This window comes from Mustelus asterias, chromosome 2 (genome assembly GCF_964213995.1).
Source record: "Mustelus asterias chromosome 2, sMusAst1.hap1.1, whole genome shotgun sequence".
In the NCBI taxonomy this organism is placed as follows: domain Eukaryota; kingdom Metazoa; phylum Chordata; class Chondrichthyes; order Carcharhiniformes; family Triakidae; genus Mustelus; species Mustelus asterias.
The window spans coordinates 72,766,640-72,780,076 of record NC_135802.1 but is presented as its reverse complement, the minus strand read 5'-3'; the positions used below and the strand labels follow the sequence as shown (position 1 = coordinate 72,780,076).

General features: G+C 39.7%; 1 protein-coding gene across 4 annotated transcripts in view; it reads right to left on the bottom strand.

Moving 5' to 3' along the window:
• tmem245 (transmembrane protein 245) overlaps positions 1 to 13,437 on the bottom strand; it is a 107,022-nt gene that overhangs the window by 81,975 nt on the left and 11,610 nt on the right. For 2 of the 4 annotated variants that reach the window (XM_078237072.1, XM_078237073.1), the window contains exons 2-5: positions 9,373 to 9,490; positions 5,407 to 5,502; positions 3,292 to 3,405; positions 1,481 to 1,564 (exon numbers count right to left, since the gene is read on the bottom strand). In XM_078237072.1, coding sequence (XP_078093198.1) covers positions 1,481 to 1,564; positions 3,292 to 3,405; positions 5,407 to 5,502; positions 9,373 to 9,490 — 412 coding nt within the window. The remainder of the gene's footprint in view (positions 1 to 1,480; positions 1,565 to 3,291; positions 3,406 to 5,406; positions 5,503 to 9,372; positions 9,491 to 13,437) is intronic. The other 2 variants (XM_078237075.1, XM_078237074.1) reach the window with 1 other exon arrangement.

Here is a 13,437-nt window from a genome sequence, read left to right as displayed (position 1 = left end):
GATGAGAGGAGACCTAATAGAGGTATATAAGATGTTGAGAGGCATAGATCGGGTGGACTCTCAGAGGCTTTTTCCCAGGGTGGAAATGGCTGCTATGAGAGGACACAGGTTTAAGGTGCTGGGGGGTAGGTACAGGGGAAATGTTAGGGGGAAGTTTTTCACACAAAGGGTGATGGGCGAGTGGAATCGGCTGCTGTCAGTGGTGGTGGAGGCAAACTCAATAGGGTCTTTTAAGAGACTCCTGGATGAGTACATGGTACTTAATAGGATGGAGGGTTATAGGTAGGCCTAGAAGGTAGGGATATGTTCAGCACAACTTGTGGGGCCGAAGGGCCTGTTTTGTGCTGTAGTTTTTCTATGTTTCTAAAGTCATGCGTGAATTTCAGTGTGATGCCAGATACATAGGACAATTGGGCTGATCAAATCAAAAAATGAGCCTTCAATTATTTGAAATCAGAGCACAGATAGTACACAATCAGCCAGCGTCTGCAAAACCCAAACTATAGGTCTACTCTTAAATGTGATTCTGAAATTGTTCAGCAAGTGTTGCCCAATCCTGAGTTCACCGATAGTTACATTATCAATTATGACCTTCCAACAAGCTCATGACGTGACTCAGTTACACTTGCTAGAAGTGACATACATTCACAGGCAGGGACCTCTTCTCCGCCAACAAAATGAATATCTTCAAGCCTTGCACATTTTTTGAATAACCCGAAGCCTATAGTCCCCCTTTGCTTTCTACATAGCAATGCATCAACCATGTAGAGTCAACTTGCCGACCAATCAGTACCCTTTTCTCTTGTAGTACAAATATCGTGATGACTTGAAATTTGGCATTCTTGTATTTGTCCTGATGAATGTAAGACGAAAAGCTTCTGCAACATGTCTCTCTTTTCAGCAATGTTCAAATTCTGTACTACTAAGTGACTGTAAATATATCTTCAAGACGGTTATTAAATGCAAGGGTAGAGAGTTAACAGGACATACATATACTTTTTAGTATCAGCAAGGTGAGGGATATAAATAAAAGAAACTATTAGGGAAGTTAGTTATGTTAAAGGAGGACATATGTTCCACACCTTTGTTGAAGTATGGTAAAGATTGGTATTCAAAGATACCCCCTTTTTTCCCCCCCAGTGGAAACCAAAGTGCTGCGATACATCCAAAGAAATGGAGGGAAATGGGAGCAGAAATAGTTGAGGTCCTGGAAATTTTATATTAGAATTTAGAGTGGACGTGTACTTATAAAGGTAGTCAATTTAATACCCAATTTTTAATACTTTATCTTGAGATAATCTTGCTAATTACAGGCTTATTAGGTTGACATCAATGGTAGGGAAAATTTTGGATTGTTAACAACTTGCAATTATATGCTCTTTTAATCGCATAAAATGTCCCAGTATTTAAATATGAAATTATTAAATACCTGGATGCAAATCAGCAAACATTTCAGAAAGGAAGATCATACTCGACATACCTGATTGATGTCTTTGAAGAGATGATGGGTGTGATGGATGGGGAAGGTGTGCATATGGACATGCAGAAGGGACCATACCAGAGACTAGTGGAGAAGATTAAAGTGTATGGAGTTAACGGGGAAAGTAGCAAAATGGATTTAAAAACTGATTAGAAGAGAGGAAACAAAACGTAGAAGTTAAAAACAGTTTCTCGAAGTGGTGGGAAAGGACTAGCAAAGTCAGCTCAGAAAGCAGTTGTGTAAATCAACATTTTTAAAACAGGTTACTGTTACAGACAATACTAAATTAGGAGGCATAATAAATAATTCTGAGGACTAAAGGAACTGCAAAGAGATACTTATATTATTGAATTCCATCTGCCACGGTTTCATCCATTCTACGCTGGCAATGTGAGGTGTGATATTTTGACCTCACGCCGGCATGAATCACAACTGCCCTGCAGTAGTGGGGTCCAGATGCCATGGTCATGCCTAGGAGGAATCAGAGGCCATTGAAGTCCCTGGGTGGTTGGGGGCATTGTCAGGCAGTGCCCACCTAAGTGCGCCAGGACAGTGCAAAAAGGGTGTGGCTATGATAGGGAGGTTATGCACAATGATGCGGGGCTTATACAGGGAGGAGGCTGGAAGGCAGGGGGTGGCTATGCAAGGGGAGCTATGCAGGTCATGTATTGACGGAGGGGTTGGGGTGCATGTCGGAGTCTACCAAAGGGCTCATTGGGAGGGTCCTGGTGCCCTGATGTCGGCAACTGTGCTGGTGTGGTGGAGTAGCAATGCCGCTAATGATAGGCGGTGGGGGGTGGTGGTTATCCAATGTCCGTGTGGGTGAGTAGAAGGAGGTCTTCCAGTTCGTTAGGCGTTCTAGGCACCCTGCGAAATGGCACCGGATGTACCGAGGCTCCGCCCCACCTTACAGCATAAAGCTCCCAGCTGTCAGAAAAACTGACAGCGTTGGAAAATTGCAGTGCTGAACTCGCCTAAAAGACCGGTGTGGAACACTCCTGTCTTCAGACTTTTATGACACTTAGAACTTTTTGGGAGGATTTCACACAGTGTATTTTGTTACAAGTCTTGAATATTGAAATCCAATTATAATGATTAATCTGTACAAATGCCTGAAGATGTCCTCAAGAGTATGGTCCACAGTTTGCACTCAACATCATAGGTGAGCTTTTAAGGCAATAGAAAAGGTATAGCAAAGATCTCTAGGATGTTTCCTTGGCATGAGGAAATACAAATAAGGAGACCTGAAAGATCGAGTTGCCCTTATTAAAACAAGGACATTCCTGGTGATCTGCTAGAAGGGTTTAAAATTATGAAATTATGAAGAAACAGATAGAAACAGGCTATGCACATTAACTGTAAGTGTATTGAGGCTTGGGGGAGGTGGAGGGCAAAATCCAAGGTCCATGTCTGTGTAAAAGATGTTGTCCAATGGCAATGTTCAATGATTGCCTTATGCGAACAAACATTTGGAAAAATTGCCATGACCTGTTCTTAACGTACTTATTAGATCCTTCCCCATTAAGCTGATCTTACCTAGGCATGGACAAACCTAGATAGACATTTTAAACTTTAAAAAAAGACAAAATAAAATTACCTGCTGCAATGAAAATCATTACCTACAACAAAAGACAACAAAACAGCAATGACTTACTCTTAAACATAATTACTGCACTTTGTCTACAGCAACAGTTTTTTAAAAAAAGTTTTACAATAAAATGCTGGCCCTACCTAGATTACTAATTACATGGCTCAGAGGACTTGCAAATTATCAAATTCCCCAATTGTTTCACACAAAGACAATTTATCACCTGATAACTCTTTTGATGGATGATTTTCTTGAGAACGGCTGAATCCTGTCATGGATACTATCATATTAATGCTGCGTACAACAATTTGAATCACCTGATCAGATAGCTTCAAACCTGTTGGCAAAAAGGAGAAGTCAAAAAGTAACAAGCATCTTGAACATAGCAAGGGACAGAAAATAGAACAAAGTATATTCTACAAGATGGGAAAAATCAAAACTGCAGGCATACTGCACTCATCTAATGTAAAATTTGGGACTCTAGTTTTTTTTATTTTTAAATAGCAATTTTTAAATGCAAGACTGTACTGATTAGACATCTGGTTTAATGTTCCAAATGTACTCTAAATATCAGAAGGAAATTAAGCAGTGTGTACACTAGAGGAAACACATTTTCCCCTCGGCCTAATTTACTCTTTGATAAAACTAAAAATGAGTGTATTTTGAAAAGAAAATTTCTAATTATCATTTGTCTTCTGTTGATTTTAATTAAAATAGTTGCATTTTCTATGTGGACATGCACAGAAAGGGAGAAAAAATGGAGTTAACTTCAGAGATCAATATAAAATAAGGGGGAGCAGAAGGACCTGGATGTATATGTTCACCTTTCACCGAAGATGGCAAGGCAGGTGGAGAGAACAGTTAATAAAGCATTTGGCATCCTGGGTCTTATTAACAGGGGCATAGAGTACAAGAGCAAGGAGGCCATGTTGAACTTATACAAGACATTAATAAGATCTCTGCTGGAGTAGTGTGTACGGTTCTGGATTCCATACCATAGGGAGGGTGTGAACATAGCAGAGAGTTTCCAAGAATGGTTCTAGAAATGAGAAACTTCAGTGAAAAGGACAGATTGGAGAGATTGGGACTGTTCTGCCGGAAAGAAGGCCAAGAGAAGATTTGGTAAAGATGTTCAAAATCATGAGGGGATTGGACAGAGTAGATGGAGAGAAACTGTTCCTGCTCATAAGGTGATCAAGAACAGAATGAAAGTGATTTGCAAAAGAAGCAAATGTGATGCGAGAAAAAAACTTTTTTACACTGAGTGGTTTGTGTCTAGAATTCACTGCCTGGAAGAGTGGTGGAGGCAGGTTCAGTCGAAGCATTCAACAGGGCGTTAGATGATTAATTGAAACAACGTACAGGGATACAGGGGAAAGGCAGGGAATGACACCAAGTCATAATGCTCATTTGGAGAACTGGTGCAGACACAAGGGGCTGAATAGCCTCCTTCTGCACCATAACACACTGTGACCTATTCACATGGACCAAATTCAATGGTTACATGGTCTTCTGAAAGTTGCAAATCAATGTTATCAGTCATTTAATGCCAAGTGGCATCAGGTCCATACCCTCCCTTACGTGGTAAAAAGAATAAAGAATGAATCATTGTGCCAAACCCCATATTTTTTCTGACTAAGCAGCCAACCCCACCACAGTAAAGGAGGACCAAAGAACTCCACATGTCACCATGCTTCATTGTTACATTGCCAAACTCCAGGACTCCCATCCCAGTTCTACTCAAGTATAAGATCATCTCCCAGCGCTGCCAAGGAATACCTTCCAATTTTGATGAATACCACAGACCTTTCTCAGACTACAATCATTTAATTCCAACTGGTAAACATTGCATGCCATTTGCTATATATTTTCAGCTTTAAATCTGGCAAGAAATAAAAGTTAAATTAACAGGTACAGGAATATATATTATTTTCACAACATCATGGAAAGAATTGTGAAACTTGACTCTCAAAGTACGAGTAAATATCTCAGAATGAGATATAATACAAATGCAATTTAACTTATTCACTCATGGCAAATCAGTGGCTCAGATGTTTATCTCTACATGATATAAACAGCCCTACTGTTACGGAACAGTATATCCTCCGATTCCATTTTAGCAAAGCCATGGGAGATCATTGCATGTACATGCAGGAAATGGAAAACTGCCTTTTCAGACATCAATATAAAAATGGGGTGGAGAATATAAAAAAGGCCACTTTGGGATGTTGGTTAGTACTTTGAATGCACCACTTGAACACAAATAAATTGAGCATGTCGTTAATAGATTTGAACAAAAATGCCTTGTGTAGCACATGACAACACAGCATTGACTTGCCTTCATCATTTTCTCTCTCCTCCTGAATTGCTCCCATAACCAGTAGAATGACAATCATTACAAAAACTGGAATACGCCAAGAGCCAGCGACTGATGCTACATGGAAAAGGAGTATTTAAAAGTGAATATGAATGTTTTCCATTATTGTGTTACAATGAATGTCAATAAACACTTTGAAATCAATGAAATATCTTGATAAGATAAAATGAATGAACATTATTAAATATCTTGGACCAGATGGTTCATCTGGTGCAAAAGAAAGCGAGGAAGGAAAATTGCAGCACACTACTACAACTTTGGGAAGCACTATAATAACAGCTTAATAAATAACAAAAAGCATAAACACTTCACTTCGTTGAGGAATGTACAAATGAATAAATTTCTTGAACTCCCAGATATTATCCAGGATTCCCATTGATTTTAACTTGATTAGTCTTTCCTTAAAAGGACCTTGTTAAGGCTTTATTTAAAGTTATATTTATTAGTCACAAGTAAGGCTTACATTAACACTGCAATGAAGTTACTGTGAAATTCCCCTAGTTGCCACAGTCCGGCATCTGTTCAGGTCAATGCACCTAACCAGCACGTCTTTCAGAATGTGGGAGGAAACCGGAGCACCCGGAGGCAACCCACACAGACATTTGAAAGGTTACATTAGAATCAGTGGAAATCTAGAGTGGGATTGGATTTGGAATTGAACTAGAAGCAAGTCAAAAATGTCAAAACTTTTCAGTAACACTGTGTCAGCCTAGGAGAAATATACTAAATGGTTTACTGCGGTGATCTGCGTTTCTGCCCATATTCCTATCTTCAAAAATGAAAATCAAATCGTAAGTTAGTTGAGCTTGCACTTAAAATTGATAAGTGAAGTGCATCAGCGCTTTCAGAGGCACGTTAACCAATTAGATTATAATAAGTCCACTGGATAATTGAAGAAAGGGCAACATATTTAACACAAGGAATGTTTGCAAAAGCCTGGAAAATTACAATAACACATTTTCAACAAGACAATGTGAAAAAGTAATGAAAAGAAAATACAAATTACCACAACAGCGAGGTAAAAGTCTGGAGAGTTTATGTTTAGCATTTAGATTTGACTAGGAATAACTAGGAACACAACTCTGGTCACCACACTTCAAAAGGACACGTCTTGACTTCAAAAATGAAGAATCATGCAATCCACAGTTTATGTAGGAATAATAATGAGGCCAGATTAGGGAAGTTATAAACCCTGCACGCTAAAGCAAGGTTGACTAACCTTCTGAGCTCAAGCTAACAATGCAAATTATTTGCCTACAAAGAGCCAGAAGCTTTGAATAAAGCATGGTATGTTCATCAATATTCTCACTAACTGCCAGATTGCAATGTAGAAAGGTTAGTAGTGCAACGAGTAACACATTTTATTTTGAATTATTTACATGAAATTTGGATTGTACGTTTCCTCTTTTACTTTGCTAATCATTTCTCATTCATTTAATGTGTCTCCCTCATTAGTTTAATATTCCCTCTCTAGTTCCCCCCTTCCTTTCTGACATTGCCCACTTCTACAGTGTTTCCCTTCTCCATCGTCACAACTTTCCCTGAATGAAAATTGAATGTTTATCCTGTTAGCCCGAACATATCTGCACAGATACCTCATGATACTGTTCAGTAAGTCAGAAGATTCATTATTTTATCACAATAAGAATTTAGGCCATGCAGGGACTAACATTAGGACACTGAAATGCAACAGCTGAATAATCAAATTACACATTTTTTGTAAAAACATTCTCGGATTTGTCCCGGTGTTTGGGGATAGAAATTCACATCTCAATTTTCACAGAATAACGGCTATTAATGTCATGTTGTTTACCTATATATTTCATTCTTAGCCGCTAATGATTTAAGTTGAGAACACATGACAAGACAACATGCAAGATGCATCGATTGGGGGTAAAGGTATTTTATTGAGCATTATTGTGGCTGGGAAACAGGGATTAGTATCAATATCCTGCACTTTGGTGGCATTGGAGGAAAGTCCAGATCACTGGCAAAACCTGGGTGGAGGTGCTGACTTTTTTCAGTATTGTAGTGAGACTGTTTTGAGTTTGGCAGCATGATTTTGAAAAATTCATTAATCTATCATCACTGTGGAAAAAGTGTAAATAATAGTGCAAGCATGATGTTCATTCCGGTGAGATGTTAACCACTATGTTCCAATTTCTAGGTTGATGATCACTGTTAGGGACTAGAATGGCTATATTTTCTAACTATCAACATGACAGGTGATAACCATTAGGTAACTGGAGACTTTATTTGAAAAATTAAATCAATTATATATGAGGAAAGAATTGATTCTTTGAATTTAATGTCCTTCAAGGACAAAAGAAGTTGCACAACAAGTAGTTTGCCTTTTAAAAAAAAAATCATTGCTTTTACTAAATTTTACCTGAATTAAGACTTTAAAATTTGTCCTTGAGCTATTCTTCAAATTTTAAGCAGAAACTGCCTGAGGATCTATCAGTACAGTTGCATCTGGGCAAATTAGGCAAACAGCATAGTCCAAATGCAATTAAGAGTCACAGCTCAAAGTCTAAAATATAAAGCTTTTAGGAGAAGCCAAGGACTTGCAGCAAAAACATCAATAAAAGCATCAAGATAAAAAAAACTCAGGAAAATTGTAAAAATTACTTTGTGAGTTGACTTTATTTTCAACTTTATCTCATACCTTAGTACCTTGTACTTTAGAAATTTGAATTTGAGTTACAAAGAAAATAATATTTTTGAGAACCAGTACAATCTGAGACATGACATGACATGCTTGGGGAATCGGCTGGACAGCTAGTTTGTAACGAAGAGTGATGTCAACAGCGCCGGTTCAATTCCCATACTGGCTGAGGTTATTCTTGAAGGTCTGCTTTCTCAATCTTGCCCCCTTGCCTGGCGTGTGAACTTCAGGTTAAATCACCACCAGTCAGCTCTCCTCCTCAAAAGGGGAGAGCAGCCTACGGTCATCTGGAACTATGGAGACTTTACCTTTTACAGCATGCTTGGGAGGAACAGATGATTTCAGGCCAATGGTTCCCAAAGCTTTCTGCTAACAACGTTTTCCTCATTTCACATCTGCCTCTTTTAGTCTAATTGAGAGATTAATTGCTATGATAATCAACAATTCCATCATTGCTGTATCATGCAATAATGGTAGAAGAACCACCAAATTAGACCATGGTGTTTTATCGTCTTGCGATTCCTATGTTCCTGTGAACAAAGTTCAAGTATGAACGATACAACTCATGTCATTGCAAGGTCAATCCTTCTAACCTCCTTCAACCGTACCCTTTTGCAAAGGTAGTTTGTTTTTTAAAAAGTGTCAAAACATTGCTAAGTCTATTTATCATGTTCAGCCTGCCACCAACTTGTACTCCCTTCAAAGTCAGTTCCTATTCACTAGTTAGCTCCTCAGCCACTATTTCTCTGTTTTTGTCCTAACACTAAAATATACAGATACACAAAAAGATAACAAAATAATTAAAGGTGAGACAACATTGCATTTCAAATGAAATAAACCAACTGCGTATAACTCAAGTTTACAATATAAAACAATATAAACTGAACAGATATTTTGCCACACTCTGATTAATGTGCTTTTAGCTATGTTATTTTACCACTGAAAGAAATGCTAATAGATTAATGTGCAATAACATTTTTAAAGTCAGAAACCACGTGTTCATTCTTATGATATCATATATTATTTTACACTTACATTTGAGTTAGAAAATGTCCCCCTTTAATCACCATATGCCAAAGCGGAGAGAATACTGGCAAGATTGCACTATTGCCATCTAGAGATTTCACAGACCACCCATGCAAATTCTCATCTCTATTCCTTCCTTGACTCTCTAGAGATATTTCATTTTCTGCCTGGCAAAGCTCAAATTAGGACTAAATGAGCTGCATACCTAGAATTATTCAAGAAAAGTTTCTTACCTAAATAAAAGAGAAGCACAATCCAGACTGGTACAGAGATCATTTTAAGAAAACGCTCAGTTTTTGTATTCCACTTAAATGAAACTGCCAACACATACCCAACAACAAGAGTCCATACCTGTAACAGGATTGTAAAAAAAAGAGTCAATTCATTGCTTCAACCATTTCATTGATATCATGGGTATATCTACAGGGTAATGTAACTAATTTAAACTGTTAAATAAACGGCAAATTTTAAAGAATGTTGATTAACAATTTAATTTAGATTTTAACATTTGGACACACAGGGTAAAATTTTCTGCTAACGTTCCTTTGCAAATACACAGGTGACATCCTTAAACACAAACTGATATATTATTGATGAGCAATTTTCAAAATGTAAAATTCTTCGGCAAAAAAGACCTTCAACCACCAGGAAATAAAGGGACTACAGCAGAAATAACAAAGCAGCTGAAGCTAATTTTTGACAAAAAAATAACAACTTTGGAATGTGAAAGACTGATGAGGAACCTTATAAACGAAACAAGTATAGACAATTTTCCAGCTTGTACCTACTTCGTATTAGAGGACAATAAATAATTAAAATCTCTGACAGTCAAATAAAAACAAATTCCACATTCAATAATTCTGGAATGCACAGTATACAATATCGCATATTTATTTATAAACAGTAATGGAAAATTTGCTAAAAATTACAACTAGAGCGAATGAGATACATCCTCAGTCATGAAAACGAGGATATCTGTGAAGACTGCAACATACCCTCAGCAGGATCGGGGTTCACTAACAGTAGATAAAGGCAAAATATTGCAGATGCTGGAATCAAACTAAAACAGAAAATGTTGGAGAAACTCAGCAAGTCTGACAGCATCAGTGGAGAGAGAATTGAGCCAACGTTGAGTCTGGATGACCCTTGGTCAGGCTCAAAATGTTGGCTCTATTCTTTCCACAGATGCTGTCAGGACTGCATTTTCTGTTTTTGTTTCACGAACAGCAGCTTCTGGATTTCTGCATTTAACTGTGCCTGTGTGGACCAAGTGTTGCTGTCAGTTTTACACAGCAATAATAGCAAACGCTGACAATTTTGTCACCATTACAATGTAAATTGCAGACCGATAATCACATTTTAGAAAAATCCTAATCTAGAATCCATCACTAATTTACCAGAGAAATTAGTAGTCTGTCAGGATGCAAAGCAATGTTCTCAGTCAATTACTTTCAAAATGCTGAGACAGACAGCTGGATCTGTAGAGAAATATAGATCAGAATTCTCCATTCTTGTCAGCCCTGCAATTGCTGCCAACGGGAACAAAAAATTTGACACTCAGCCAAAACTCCATTCACTGCAGCAGGACTGGACAATTTCAGCCAATGTCAAAGAATTCTGGCCATAGTCCTTGTTGGTCATAGAGGTTTACAGCATGGAAACAGGCCATTCAGCCCAACTTGTCCATGCCGCCCTTTTTTTTTAAAAACCCCCTAAGCTAGTCCCAATTGCCTGTGTTTGGCCCATATCCCTCTATACCCATCTTACCCATGTGACTGTCTAAATGCTTTTTAAAAGACAAAATTGTACCTGCCTCTACTACTACCTCTGGCAGCTTGTTCCAGACACTCACCACCCTCTGTGTGAAAAAATTGCTCCTCTGGACCCTTTTGTATCTCTCGCCTCTCACCTTAAACCTATGCCCTCTAGTTTTAGACTCCCCTACCTTTGGGAAAAGATATTGACTATCTAGTTAATCTATGCCCCTCATTATTTTATAGACCTCTATAAGATCACCCCTCAGCCTTCTACGTTCCAGAGAAAAAAGTCACAGTCTATCCAGCCTCTCCTTATAACTCAAACCATCAAGTCCCGGTAGCATACTAGTAAATCTTTTCTGCATTCTTTCTAGTTTAATAATATCCTTTCTATAATAGGGTGACCAGAACTGTACGCAGTATTCCACATGTGGCCTTACCAACGTCTTGTACAACTTCAACAAGACGTCCCAACTCCTGTATTCAATGTTCTGACCAATGAAACCAAGCATGCCGAATGCCTTTTTCACCACTCTGTCCACCTGTGACTCCACTTTCAAGGAGCTATGAACCTGTACCCCAAGATCTCTTTGCTCTGAAACTCTCCCCAGCGCCCTACCATTAACTGAGTAAGTCCTGCCCTGGTTCAATCTACCAAAATGCATCAACACGCATTTATCTAAATTAAACTCCATCGGCCATTCATCAGCCTACTGGCCCAATTGATCAAAATCCCGTTGCAATCCTAGATAACCTTCTTCACTGTCCACTATGCCACCAATCTTGGTGTCATCTGCAAATGTCATTGCTGTCAAATTGGGTTATTCCGCCACTGACAGCAGTTTTCAAACATTAAGTTTTTAATATAGGGTCGGCACGGTGGCACAGTAGTTAGCATTGCTGCCTCACAGCGCCAAGGACCCGGGTTCAATTCCGGCCTTGGGTCACTGTCTGTGTGGTGTTCGCACATTCTCGGTGTCTGCGTGGGTTTCCTCCGGGTGCTCCGGTTTCTTCCCACAGTCCAAAGATGTGCGGATTAGGTTGATTGGCCATGATAATTTGTCCCTTAGTGTCAGGGGATTAGAAGGGTAAATGTGTGGGGTTACGGGAATAGGATCTGGGTGGGATTGTGGTCGGTGCAGACTCGATGGGCCGAATGGCCTCCTTCTGCACTGTAGGGATTCTATGAATATGTCAGCAGTGTCCAACTAATGTCTTACAAGTATCATGCAACTGTTATATTCTTGAAATTCAACTCTTTCATTAGCAAACAAATCGCGGTGAAGCTTCCTCTCAAGTGACTGGTCGATAGACAGATTTTGTTGACTGCGTGATGACAGCAATAGGGATGAGCTGTGGCCCAGAACAACAAAAGCAAGTTCAATTGGAGAGGTGGTAAGAAGCTGCATTCAGTAGAGCAGCAAATGGAGCCCATGATCACCAAACTGACAAGTCATATATTCACATAACCTTCATTTGTTCACGTGGTTCGAGAACAGACTGTCAACCCTGCCTGTCACAACTTTTTCCAACACCAGGCTAAAGTCCAACAGGTTTATTTGGTAGCAAAAGCCACACAAGCTTTCAGAGCTCCAAGCCCCTTCTTCAGGTGAGTGGGAATTCTCTTCACAAACAGGGCATATAAAGACAGAGACTCAATTTACATGAATAATGGTTGGATTGCGAATACTTACAGCTAATCAAGTCTTTAAGAAACAAAACAATGTGAGTGGAGAGAGCATCAAGACAGGCTAAAAAGATGTGTATTGTCTCCAGACAAGACAGCCAGTGAAACTCAGCAGAGACGGCGCAGAGTCGCTGAGCAGAAACTGATAGCCAAATTCCGCACACACGAGGACGGCCTCAACCGGGATATTGGGTTCATGTCACACTATCTGTAACCCCCACAGTTGCCTGGACCTGCCGAGTTTCACTGGCTGTCTTGTCTGTCGATGAGTCGAGCGCCATATCCTGTTCTTATGAGGGCATCTTTCAGCGTCTGGAGGTGAGCAATCACTGAAACAACTATATGATGACATCAACAAGTTCCATCCCACCATCAGACTCAACATGGACTACTCTCCGGAATCGGTTGCATTCTTGGATACACGCATCTCCATTAAGGACGGTCACCTCAGCACCTCACTGTACCGCAAACCCACGGATAACCTCATGATGCTCCACTTCTCCAGCTTCCACCCTAAACACGTAAAAGAAGCCATCCCCTACGGACAAGCCCTCCGAATACACAGGATCTGCTCGGATGAGGAGGATCGCAACAGACACCTCCAGACGCTGAAAGATGCCCTCATAAGAACAGGATATGGCGCTCGACTCATCGATCAACAGTTCCGACGCGCCACAGCGAAAAACCGCACCGACCTCCTCAGAAGACAAACACGGGACACGGTGGACAGAGTACCCTTTGTCGTGCAGTACTTCCCCGGAGCGGAGAAGCTACGGCATCTCCTCCGGAGCCTTCAACATGTCATTGATGAAGACAAACATCTCGCCAAGGCCATCCCCACACCCCCACTTCTT